Source organism: Strix aluco, chromosome 10 (assembly GCF_031877795.1).
Source record: "Strix aluco isolate bStrAlu1 chromosome 10, bStrAlu1.hap1, whole genome shotgun sequence".
Lineage (NCBI taxonomy): Eukaryota > Metazoa > Chordata > Aves > Strigiformes > Strigidae > Strix > Strix aluco.
The window spans coordinates 14089933-14103320 of NC_133940.1; the positions used below are offsets into that span (position 1 = coordinate 14089933).

The 13388-nt window shown below is 42.9% G+C and overlaps 1 protein-coding gene across 2 annotated transcripts in view; it reads right to left on the reverse strand.

The window, feature by feature from the left end:
- The window catches only part of AMOT (angiomotin), a 65260-nt gene that overhangs the window by 18668 nt on the left and 33204 nt on the right, over nucleotides 1-13388 (reverse strand). For both annotated transcript variants that reach the window (XM_074835335.1, XM_074835334.1), the window contains exons 4-7: nucleotides 10610-11063; nucleotides 8652-8796; nucleotides 7164-7256; nucleotides 4334-4479 (exon numbers count right to left, since the gene is read on the reverse strand). In XM_074835335.1, coding sequence (XP_074691436.1) covers nucleotides 4334-4479; nucleotides 7164-7256; nucleotides 8652-8796; nucleotides 10610-11063 — 838 coding nt within the window. The remainder of the gene's footprint in view (nucleotides 1-4333; nucleotides 4480-7163; nucleotides 7257-8651; nucleotides 8797-10609; nucleotides 11064-13388) is intronic.

Genomic DNA, 13388 nt, shown 5'->3' on the forward strand with positions numbered 1-13388 from the left:
AAAGGAGTACAAGTTACACTACTATTAAAAAAACCAAAACTTTTTTTAAGTTGAAATGTGGTCTTCCATGGTATGAATTAACCAGGGTAAGCAGAAATGACCCAGTTCAATAAAAGTTCTAGAAATTACTTTTTTTTAAAAAAGAGTTTAAAAAGTAGCAATTGTACCCTCTACATCCAGCAGTTGTGGTTAGATAAAGTATTTGGCATCAAACTCCCTCCTGCAATATTACAAGCCTGGTAAGGACTCACCATAAGCCAGCATTTACCCAGAGTCTCAGGCTGGCCTTGGCCCAGAGCAAAGCGAAGTTTAACCATCTGCTCTGCTTGCTGAAGGCTCTCAAGGTGTATGCTAGCAGATGTTGGTTAAGTCATGGCAACGTGACCATTTTAAAAGCTCGCGCATACAGGCCATCTGTGACCATCTACCACCTACAAACCTGCTGCACACTGCAGTCATTCAAATGTCTACATCAAAATTGAGACCATCGTGGCAATCCACGCTCCAAAATGAGAATTTTTCATTGCTTTAGCTCTGAATATTATTATCACTAACCATTTTTGACCATGATACATGTTTTTAAGTCAACATGCATCTTACCTCAAATATATTCAATTTATCTCAAATTCATTGCATGTAATGAAAATAATCTGAAGTTTTGATTTTAAAAAACACAGACTAATACTTCACTAGAAACAATTTTAATAAACTGCTGACTTATGCATAACTGTGGAACATCTACTACAGGGAAGAACAAAAATGATTAAGTGAAAATAGGGGTTAATAACTGGGTATCATTATGTGGAGTAGAGAAGTAGTAACGTTTAAATATTATATATAAAACATACACATACTTAGCAAGTCTGTTTGTAGACATATTTAAGTTTGTTTGAAGTACTCATGATCACTCACCCTTTTTAGTACTCTGCAGAAATAAACTCCACACTATCGAAAACTTTAATGGCAGCTCGTTCTAAATTTGAAGAGTCATTTTACCCCTGCTAACAGACCAGGGAAAGTATTCTATGAATGTTTACTTTTGCTTCCAACTTCTTCACACTATACTTTAGTATCTCCAAGATCATTCCTTTCTCCATCACACTTAGCATCCCTTTACCTCTTCATTCCCTCTAACTCGGATGCTAAAATCCAGTATATATGAAAGCTCTCAAAGCTCCACAGGAGTAGACAAATATCTACATTTTACAGACCGGTGGTTTTGTCTAAACTGGTAATTCGGGCAAAGGATTTTAAGAGGAATCTGGAAGTTCCAATTCCAGTGCAACATTTAAACTCAGCGATAGTGATATATGGCTTATAGCTCTTGGTGAATATAAGACAGGGTAACTCTGCTTAGTAGGAAGTCAAAACGGAAGGAGAAAAAAAAAAGCTGAAAACTTACATTACAGGATGCAACAACTGAAATACACACACCCCCCTCAGGCTCTGAGCCAGACTGGCTGCCAGACCTTAGTGTAAGAAACTCCACCCTCTTCTGCAGGACTAGTTTGGAAATTCCTGACAATTACAGGGACTAGTAACTCAGATAAAGCCGGCAGAAATAAATGAAGTAATTGACAAATTGTTCATATATCTTGGTCACTAAATGTCACTAACTCGGGCTGACATTTACAGTCCCTTCTAAATGGTGCCCTGAGCACTGAACAGCTTGCTTGGCTGTCTTTCGGAAAGTTACCAAACAGCTTGAGGATTTGAAAAGTTCCCATAATTTAATACTAATGAGGGAACAAATTCTTTATAATCCTAAGTATTTTATTAAAATGTTATTTGGGAAACCTGCAAAAGCGACTCTTTACTCCTTCTGTTTCCCCTTATTCCCCCTCACATCTAGGAAAAAGCAGCGTTAATTCCTGCTCCCTCACTGAGACGCTTCCATATTTATCTACAACAGGAAGGGTGGCAGTTCCTGTGCACCCTGGGATTCGAGCAAAGGTTGGATGCAAATGACCACAAGCCCTCATGCTGGGTATTTGACTGTAAATCAGCATATGTGTGCTTTTTAAGCTATCATGCAATCTAGCCCAGAGTTACTTACCTACTTTACTATTCTACCTAGGCAGAAATACTTTGCAACAGCACCGAACACAAGTCTTCTAGTAAAACGAGAGAGGTCTTTTGAAAAGAAAACATACAATTACGCCTAAAGGCTTCAACTTTAATGTGAGGGAGCCAATATTAGAGCCTACACAGAGGTTCAACCTAGCCAAGTGCTGTGTGTGCGCTGCCCCAGCTGATCACAGCACCTCTATACACGTTGACTCCAAGCATCTGAATAGTTCCAGGGAAGCCACAAGGATGTCCTGTGTACTTAGTCACACATCAGACTTTTAGTGTAGTAAGATGCTGAAATCTGAATGAAAGCCAAAGAGCTCCAATACGTTGCAGGATCAAATGACAGAAGAGTTTTAGAGCCAAAGAGAACCATGTCATGTTTAAATCACCCTATAATCTAATGCTCTCTATTCCCCTGGGCAACAAAGGTGCAAGTCAGCCTTGCCAGGAGATGCTGCAATTTTCGTGAAATCAATAGGCTTGTTAACTGTGCGCAAGGCTGAACGTGGTCAGTAACATTTAAGCATTCCTCTGACTCTGTTTTTTTATTATTATAATTTGTATTTCACAGAACCTGGTTCCCCAGTGATGGACCACAGCCTGGCAATGCTAAGTGCCATACTTAGGGAAAGCTCCCTGCCCTCAAAGCTCACAGCCTGAGTCTGGGACTGGAGACAACAAGCGGAAACAGGCACACAGGGCAGGCCAAGCAGACAGCCTCTGGGTTAGCATGAACAGCAGTAGGCTCTGTGGCCTCGCCCCTGCCAACCATGCTGTGAGCATCACAGCAAGGGATGTTTCAAAGCAGCCTTGCCAGTGTTTGCAGTAAAGGTGAGGACAGTCTGTGAGAAAGCACAGAAGTGCTTTTTTCAGGGTGGGGCGGAAGGGATGGTTGGAAATCGAGAAAGACCACAGTAGAAGATTCTCTCAGCAAGAAGGGGAGAAGAGAAATGGGGTTGGGTAAACCATGAGGGGCCTGGAAAGCAAAGAGGAACTGCCTGAATTTGACGTGGTGGAGAAAGGAAAGTGAGGTGAAGCACTGGGGAGAAAAGCTGATAAGGTATGATGGCGGGTAACCCTGCAACAACACCCTGAATGAGCAGAGCAGATCCAGGAGGGGAGAGATTGAGGGAGGGCTTCCATGAAGCTGAAGACATTAAAAGAAGGGTACTGCAAGGGGCAAAAATTAAGGACACTAGGGAAAGAAACACAGGAAGGTTCAGGGGAAGGACTACTGAGGCAAATAGAGAGCTTAGAGAAGAGCAGGCTAAAATTAAGGCGATGACTACATCTGTACCTGGGAGAGGAGGAAGGCAGGCAAGACAAGATAGGAGGATGTTCACTTTGTATAGGATCATTCTTCCTCTCCTGGCACAATGGGATCCTGAACGGAAAGAAGTAGAAGCAGACAAGGGGAGGGTTTGAGGAAAGTCTCTGAAGACAGCACAGTGCAGGTGGATATAGGTGCAGTGCTCAACTGAGGGAGATGGCGAGTGCTAGCAGGCAGGAAGATGGCAGAATTGAAGGAGAACAAATCTGTAGTGGAGGAAGTGTGCTTGGTCATGACATTTCCTCCAGAGGCTCTCTATGGAGGAAGAGTAGGAGTAAAGGAAGCAGAAACTGGGAGTGGGAAATGGAGCCTTTGAGAGGAAAGGAGTAGGCGGGAGGAAAGAGGACAGACACTATGACGCAGAAGGGCAGCAAGGTGACAACCATGTGTGAGTGGCAGGGACAAAGCTACAAAAGAAACTGCTGTGAAAACTGCCCAGCTAAGCAGCTCAAATGCATTATCCCCTCTTGGGAGGGAGAAAACAACCAAGGTCATGCCCAGCTTATTACGAATGCTGGGCACATACGGTGATCTGCACTGTGCACTGCGATAACCTGGTGTAAGTGGAACACCTGGCAAGGGGACAAGCTGCATTCATTTGATATTAGTTAGAAGTCCATCCAGATCTGAATTTCTGCCAAGTTCAGGAGGTTGCCAGGGCTGGGATTTCAGTTCCAGCCCACTTTTATCAGTTGAAACAAAAAGAAAACGAAACATGACTGCTTAGACGAAAGCACTTCCAAGGAAATACAGATTTGTGGCTTATCTGTGCACAGTTCAGTCATTTAGCTAACCAACACAAAGCTAAGACGTTATAAACAGCTTTGAAGCAAGCAGATTTCCTCATAATTTGCAGAAGACAAACTCATTCCCACAGTCACAGTCACTGGAACCCAAGCTACCCTTATTTCTTTCTCCCAGCATCCTTACCTCCTCCTCCAGTTTCACCACCTTGGCCTGAGCATTGTTCAAGGCCTGGTCTCGGATCTCGATGTGTCTTCGTTGGTCCTCGTTGGTGGAGCGTGCAGCCGCCAGTTCTATTTCCAGTTTTTCTTTTTCCCGCTGTGTTTCTTTGTCTATCAACACAAAGTGAGGGAGTTATCAATGGACAGTACTCACCTCTACCCAGCTTTCAGGAGTCTTTCACTCCAGAGGTGAAGGGAAGATTGTACTGGAACTCCTCAAAAGAGAGAGAATGCAAATCTAATGCTAAGGGGGAAAAAAAGTACATGGCTTTCAAGGAAGAGAAGGACTTGTAACCCTGAAAAACAAGCATGGTACCTTCAAGTAACAATGTGCCACAATGCTAGCGAGAGGGAATAGAAGGTGCATCACTCAGCACAGTTAGGTAATTTGCTCTGATTATACAGATGGTTAGTGAAACTTGACACCTCTTTACCTCTGAGCTTTCAGCAGTGGAAAACAAACTGGGTAATTTTAATATCCCAGGCTGGGGAGAAGAGATGGCAGACTTCTGTGCCTGAAAAACTTGTGCTCCTTTTTTTCACACTGACCCCACAAACAGGAAGGCTGTTCTGCCTGGGGCAGCTGTCCTCCTTCTCAAAGTAACACCCAATTGTCCCACTTTGCTGGCAGTACCATCAGAGGAGTCAGAAAACAAGTGAGCAGTGAGACTCCTCAGTCTTCCTGTACTGCCCTTAAAAATGACACCCTGGGCCAGAACTGAGGCACATATATCTGTTCTTTCACTTCTCAAAGTAGACCTGCAGTTCAAGAAAGCCTTTTGCCCAGCACTGAGGGTCCATGTCTGATGCTTTAAAGCCACCCCAAGCACAGCAGCCAGTCCTTTGCTGCTGCTCTCCAGAAAGAGCTGGATCTAGTGGGAGCAGCTATGCTGTGTGTTTAAGGAACAGGGCAACTGCCTTCATAAAAAAATAAATAGGATAAAATAATTGGGGACTAGAGAAATTATCACACAGGGGTGTAAAGCAAAGCCACAACACAGAGATGATGTCCTCTGTATATGTTGTCATTCCCAACTCAAGCCAACCAGCTACAGTGATAACATTAACACACTTGCTGGATACATAACCACAGAATACTCCCTGGAGTGATCTACACCCAGCACTGATGACACCAGAGAAACTGCATTCCAGAAACCAATATCCCACGACAAAGGAATGAGGACAAGGAGTGGAAGGCTTGAAAAACAGGAACTAGATCCTGGGTGTTAGTTAGGACAGACTGCATATGGAGTACACAGGCCCGTTTGTACAAGCATGTGCATAACTATATTTACAGGACCACAATTATTCCATTTCTTCTGCCAGCAGAGAGCCAGGAGCAAAGCTTTAACAACACAGAGTAGCTAGATTCCCTTCTGCTAGGGAATCAACGCAGCCCACACACAGGTTGCAAAACAAACCTGTCCACCAAACAGCATCCAGAACTCTGCAGAGCAAACCCTGACTGCAACTCAGAGTTAGCCTGTGACATGAGACACAAGGACAAAGGCTAATGTCACCACCTGTCTATTCTTTTCCCCACCTCTCCCATCCCAGTATTTCTCCTCCACCCAGGAAATGAGTTGCTGACAGTATCAGCACGCTAAAATGTATTGCAGGGAATGGGCAGAGATGAGACAGGGTGGCATTATGCCAGCAGGTATCAATCAGTGCCAGCAGTCTGTTTGTTAATCTGTAAGTGCCTGCAGCAAGGCTTTTGGAGGTTTTGTTCCAGACTTTTCCCCAAATGAGTACTGCTCACTCGACAAGTACCTACAGCACCCCTAGAAATGCTGGGACCAATGAGAAATGGAGCACTACTGTTGCCATGTTCATCCAAAAGAAGAAACTGAATGTGAGGCCTCACAGTTTTGACCTTCCCACCTCTCTGGGTGAGCCTGTGAACCTTGAAGTCCACCCAACCAGTTTGAATGCGAGACTAAACTCACAGACTTTCCACTATCACCGGGAGTTTTGAATTCACACCCTGACAGCCATCTGCTTGCAACATAAGCCGCAAGGAATAAGCTAAAGACAACACAAGAGAAGGATACCAGCATTTGTCAGAGTAGAAGCAGTGTGTGTTACACCACAGAAAAATCTCTATTTTGCAATTTTATTGCATTACCTTTTTATATAACAATTGGAGAAAAGTGAGCATTGTCAGAAGGGTGGAGTACACTATGGGATGAGAGAAAAGTTGGCTCACCGCCGTCGGCCTCAAGACATTTCAGTACAAAGGAAAAGCAGCATTTCACATCCGTCATTTTGGTTTGCCATGTGATAAATCCACTGCTGTGGACAGAATTCGTGATCCTTACCCAGCCCAGCATACTGCAGGCAGTGTACATCCCCTTTATTTTTGCTGAACTGCATAGGGTAGTGGCAAATTAGAGGAAAGAGGTAAGAGACCTACCAGGTTTCAGTCCCACTGGCCTTAACTCATGCCAGGACTCTTGACAGCCATGAAACGTTTAATTCCAAAGCTTTCAGGGGACAAAACAGGTGGACAAAATATCCTGTACATTATGGAGTAAACACTAATTTCACAGCTCAACTGCAAACTACATTTGCTCCAAAATCTCTCATAAATGCCATCAAATGGACTTTACATACTGGCAGAAAAGGAATTCCTGAAGCCCTCCTTTCTCCACTGCCAGTTTTGGACTGTCACTGCCCTGATTTCTGTCCCGGTAGAAAACCGACCGATCTGAACTATGTTAATCTGCTGCATCGTTATCCTTCCCAGGATGACTGGAGAATTTCTACTGACCCATAATGATTGCATAACTCACTTTGTGCAAAGAGTTGAGAGATGGTTTTCCGATTGTCTTCAGACCCCTCAAATTCCTTCTCCGCAAGCTGCTTGTTGGCTGTCTCCATACGTTCTGCAAAATTTTTCAACGAAAGGAACATTAAATAATTTAAAACTTTTAAGCATTAAGTCACATCTGCTCAGGACATTTCTAATGCAAGCTAGGGGAAAGGATCTCCTAATTCTATACAGCCAAAATCAAAAAGGCTATCAAAAGCTGGCACTCGCTTTTGAAATGATTCTAATTATGTCCTTGAGTAAATATTCTCAATGAGACAAAACAGGTTAAATAAAGTTCTAAAGAAATTACTTTAAGCAATTGTAACACAGAAGTTTATTTTTTCAATTTTTACAAATGTTCACACCTTATTTTTTCCACCCAAATAAATCTCACCATGCAATTAAAAGATTCCCTTATAATTCTCCACTAAATCTTAATAGTTAGAAGATTAAATCACTGTTGTCCAATTACCTGACTTTAGGGAAAAGTGTAAAACCCTAAGGACAGCCTAACAGTTCTGCTGCTGCAGGCTGTTAGAAATCAGTCTATGAAAATAAGAAAGAAATGTTTATGCTGTGTTTTATTATGAATAAGATTATTTAATGCAGGCCTTTGTGTACTGTCCTTCTCGATAGCACTGGGCACTGTATGGCCTTACTTCTTGGATGCAAAACAATTTCTGGGACCATAGTCTTAGTAAGAAACTAGGGCAGTGAGAGCAGATGACGTGTAGGACAATCAGAAGGCTTTGATAACAAAATTAAACTTACAGTTTAAAAGACTGATTGTGCACCTTTAAACATCTCAGACTGCAGATGTTTTTCACCTTTCAAATTAATGCTTAAACTTTTACCCATATTAAGGTCAAATACCATTCAACATCAGTCTCCACTGCCAGGCGTCATACTGCCTCAGCCTCTTAGCAAGAACCAGACACTAACAACATCTCACTTTGGAAAAGGAAGGGAGATCCAAAAAGCCAGATGCCTACATTGATAAGGAATGACAAGACCTTCAGGAAGAACAGGCAGTCTGCAGTTTGTATGTCAGTGCAAAAGGGTCACTGGACAGGAAATAAAGTGAACATGCCTGGTGTGGGATTAGGCAGTCAGCAAAACGTCTTTCCATTTGTATAAACTGAACAAATTGTACAAATTGTGTCTAGGATATAAGACAAGAGAGAATTCCAGGCTTGCATCTGGTTTATGGTATTTGGCTTATCACATGTTTCTTGTCAATGAGAAACAGACTGGAAATGAGAGACTACAGCACTCTCCTAAACCTGTCTTTTCCATAGTCCCAGCAAGCGCTGAAAATCTCAGACTACTGAATATACCAGAGTATCCTGTCATATTCTAGTTGTGTCAACAGACACAGTGAATTCTGCAGCAAAACACTGTCCTGGCCAAGTAAGTACAACAATAAAAAAAACCAAATATTGAAGATCAGAAGTTTTACTTCATTCACCTCTTAGATCCCTGTTGAAATCATGAAGCCTACGAATTTCTCCTTCCAGTTTGTTTCTCATGGCCTTTTCCAGGGCATCCCGCTTAGAGGATGATTTCTCCAGGTTTTTGTACGCTTCTGAAACTTGCTGAATTTCTGTTTCCAGCTGCAGTGGAAGTGAAAACAAGCATTTACATTTTATCACCAGCAATTCTTTTCATTCAGTCTCAGAAAGGAGATTACTCTCTCTCAAGTTTTCTTTACTGAAAGAAACCTACATTAAGTAAAAGGGCAAGTCTCAAGTTTGTGATGGATCCTTCTGTATAGAGCATCAATGGCTAAAACAAAGATCTGGACTGTCCTTCCAGGCTCTAATTCTGTTTCCCCAATATGATCAGAGCATAGATATAGCAAATTGAAGGAGTGCAAATGTAATCTTATTTTTTTTTTAAGACTGGGGCAGTTTGGCACTACTGTTTGGGTAAAAACTATATAAATAGCTAATGCGATATCAAGTTGAGTAAGTAAAATAAAACAAGAAAGGCAGACAAAACTGTGCTAAAAAAATGCTAGCCACAGATCCTGCATTGCTGGTGAACTCTGCAGATCTGTAATTGTTATGGTCCAAAAATTCATAATAAAACCTCCGGATGGTCTATGTTTACACTTCTACAACTTAGTTGTGCTTTTAAATATTCAATTTACTAAATGGAGGGAGGGAAACATTTGCAGTAAAATATGTCTTATCCTTCCTTCTAGCCTTCAGTGTAAAGCTTTCTGATCACCCAGAGCAGAGGGAGATTTGCTTCTAACTCTTCTTAATAGCCTTGGTTTGCCCTGCTATGGAAGCATGGATCCACGTAATAGCAAACCCCATCAGCACTGTCTACAGCAAGTGACCAACAGGGGAGTGGAGGGAAGTGCATTTTTATCTTTCTTTCATTATCAGGAAGCTGTCAAACATTTCTCTAAAGCATTTCCTGGCCAGGAACCTTCCAAAAACAATACAGCAAAATGAACGTATGTCCCTGGAAAGAGGTAACACAGGGAATAATGAGTGTGAAAGCCACACTGGTCACCTGAACTCAAATGTTTTAAGCAGCCACACATTTTTACGGCCCTGGAGACTGCTCAGTGCAAAGAGCACAGCAAGGCCCACAAAGTCCTAAATTGCAAGTAGCGTCAGCCTTTTCACAGCTGCAAGGCAAAAGCAAAACTGACCGGCTGCACAGCTTTAAACCACTGGTCATCAAGAAGTCATTACTATGAGGCTGCATTGAAAATACTTCTACACGTGCACATTAATGATGGGTCTCACTGGGTTTTTTTTTTTAAAAAAACGTTTTAGCATCACTTAGTCTACTTGTTTCATAAAGCCAAAGGTGGCAAGCAGCTCGATCCCAAACAAGATATTAAGTTTTCATGGAAGTTGTGTGGTATTGAGAGAGTGACAAACCAAGTGTTAGTTTCAGTCCTGCAGTCCAAATGTCTTCAATGTAGCCACAGCAGCAGTACTTGCCTTGCACACTGTCCTGCCAACCAGTTTTGTAGCTATGTCCCCTGTTACCTCCTTGAGTGACTATGGTCTCATGTCGTTCCAAACAGGCCCTTCCTGCAGTCTCTAAAGTCTTTCAGACTGATGGGAAAATGAAGCCTGCTGCTATCCTGGACATAAGAACACTAGCTTTAATTTAATCAAGCAAGCCAAGCAGTCAGCCTCTTCAAGACAGCTGATGAGGATGCTCTTTTGAGCATGGTCAATAAACTGTTAGAATAAAACTGAAGGCTTTGATTCTATCTTCTGATGAAGTTAAGCTGCTGCCCAAAGAGACAGGATACAGACTAATCAATCTCCATATAAAAGACTCTAAAGTAGATGATCAATCCCTTAAGCAAGGAATCTAACAGTCGCAGGTTAGATGATTCAATTATGGATGATATTAGACACAGGAGAGTGCCTGATATCCAAAAACACCCACCTTCTGCAGTCGGGCTACCTTCTCATAACACCCATCCAGCTCCTGTCGTAGAGACCGGTTCTCTTCTGACAGGATTTCCACCATCTGCTGGGCCCTGGAAACTATGGCAAAAGGATCTACTTGCATCTGCTGATACGGGGAAGGTATCTGCTGAGCCCGGGACATTACTGAATAGGAATCCCCTTGCTGCTGCTGTGGGCCTAGGAAGGGCTGGCATAGTCGGTACAAATCTCCCTGATGGACTTGGTTTGACAAGAATGGCTGCTGGGTCCGTGGCAGAATGCCAGGATCTCCCTGGCTTGGAGTCAGAGGTTGCTGATGCTGGGAAGGGGACAGCCTGGATGGTGGCGGAGACTGAAGCAAAGTCAAAGATCCCAGGGATGTCAAGGAAGAAGTTGGGCTGTGGTGGTGAGGTGGTCTCTGTTGTAACTGCAGCTGCACATCTGGGTTCTGCCTGGAAAACAGAGAGCAGAAGCTCCATCAAAGTCATGCAGAAGACGGTGCACAAGCCCAGTGACAAGGCGTGGGATGACCTGTGTAGCTCCTACGCACAGGTCTTCCCCCACAGAAGACTCATACATGGGGTTTTCCTCATTTTTTAAAGTTTGTTTTAAAAAAATGCTTCAAAATCAAATAATTATCAGAAAATACAGTGTAAGTACATGAAGGTCTTTCCTCTTGAGTCTATTTTGCACAGAAACACTAAGAGAAACTCCATCAACAACTACTGACCAAAATTGTTTTTATAACTTCAGAGTAAGAGTCTAGAAACTCTGATGTTCTCAGGAAAGTCTCAATTATATATATACTATAGCCATACCATGCAGCATCCATTTTTCATTGTCTTATCTTTTAAAAGAAAGGCCAATAAGGTGCTTTAGCATGTTATACAGTAATGGAGTTGCATTGGGAAAGCAAATGTTTTAAGAAACAAATAATTTAAAGTACAAATTCTAGAGCACTGCATCAGATTCAGCAGAGGATGTTGTTACAATATTTAACCTGTGGCTGAAGGTATCCTCTGTCTTTGTATGGTCTTCCATACTTTGTGGGTAAGTATGGTCTCCACACTTTGTGGATAAAATGGCTAAACTGAGGACTGTTGAGAATGGGCTTTTTTGTTCTGTCCTGAAATGCGACATCTCTCATGGAGAAAACAATGAATTTTCTTCTGCAATTCGGGATATGGAGTTAAAGGGACTGGCTAAACTCTATGCTAGTATGCCAGCACCACTGACTGGAGCTTTCTGAAATATCAACCAACAAGCTGCAGCCTGGTCAAATGAGACAGTTAAAAGATCTGAAAACCAAGAATCATAAGCAGTCTTTTGATTCAGAACCACCTTCAATCCTATGCAATAGGTATGTTTACTGCTCCTAACAATAACCTCTATAGGATATCAAACACAGATCTAGCCATCTATAACATACCTGAGTCTTATCACAGAACTAACTCCAAGCTACACCAGCTCACATTTCCCAGGCGCTGGAGATCCCCAGCTCGACTTCTGCTGCATTAGCCAAGCAAGAAATCTCTCTTAGAAGATTGTGTGGATTTATCGTGCTTGGATGACCTCAGGAGGCAGGTTTTGCTTCCTCCTCCAAAGGCGTTCAACCTTTAATTTCTCTGGATTTTCTTTATTCTAACAGTTGAAGTCACTCCCTCTCCACGCTGCAGCCAGACTCCTAAGTACAGACCTCAGCCCAGTGCAGACCCAGTCTGGCAGTCCAACATGTACTGAAACACTCCTGTTCTTCTGATAAAATTTCCCACCCTTTAGGATGCAGTTCAACACTGCAGCTGGAAAAGCACATACTGTTGTTCCACCTGGCCATTACTGCTCCTGAATGCCCCCATGGTTGTCTGCGTTCACAGGAAGGACCCTACGCGCTTGCTCTGCTGAGTGCAGTAGGGGTACTGGATGTACCAGAGAGCCCGCAGCACAGCTCTCCTACCACACCAGGAGCATGCCAAGTGACAACAGCAAGTGTGAAGCTGAACTGGGAACTAAAGGGTTACACAACGGGCTTCTTAGCCAAAGTGCAAGCACTCAGCATCATCCTTCCTGTTCTCTGCAGAAAGAACTCATCAACTCCTCATACCCGTCCAAAGAGGAAACGTCTGCATTACTCACATCTGGCTGGCAGCACATGTAGGAGTTCGTACATTCTCAGCTCAGCGCAGGGTTCGTTATTTCAATATCATGCATCTTATGTCTCATTTTCCCTGCTTTCCAGCAGAGAAGGTGCACAGAAACCTCCAAGCTGATGCTCAAACTCCTTAATGGGGAAACAAATCTAGCCTTTGTCACTTAGGAAAAAACAATTACTGCTCTAGTTACTGTTTCTCACTTTCTCACGCTCAGGCGACTGTGGTCGCTGCCAGCAACATCATTTCAGGAGCTGTGCTTCCCCAGAAATGATCATATGCAGCATGAGGATCTCAGGGGTCATGCAGAAGAGAGATGTGCAATTAATTTCCTCAGGAATGTTCAGATTAGTAGCAGCAGTTTGGTTCTTCCCCTCCTGGGAGGTCAGCTCTACTTGCATTTATTTCATTACCTTCATTTGCCAGTTCTCTTAATGAAGAATGAGGCAAAATCATCACATGCCATGCTCAAGGTCGTCTGGTTTGTCTCAGGTGGTTTCCAGCTCTTTTCTTAGCTCACCCAGTTACGCGCAGAGTTAAAATTTTGCCTCTTCAGAAACCACTGGTCTCCTTGAGCTTTTACCTTGAGCTCCTTGAGCTTTACCTAACGTCACACACCTCTGTTTTGAT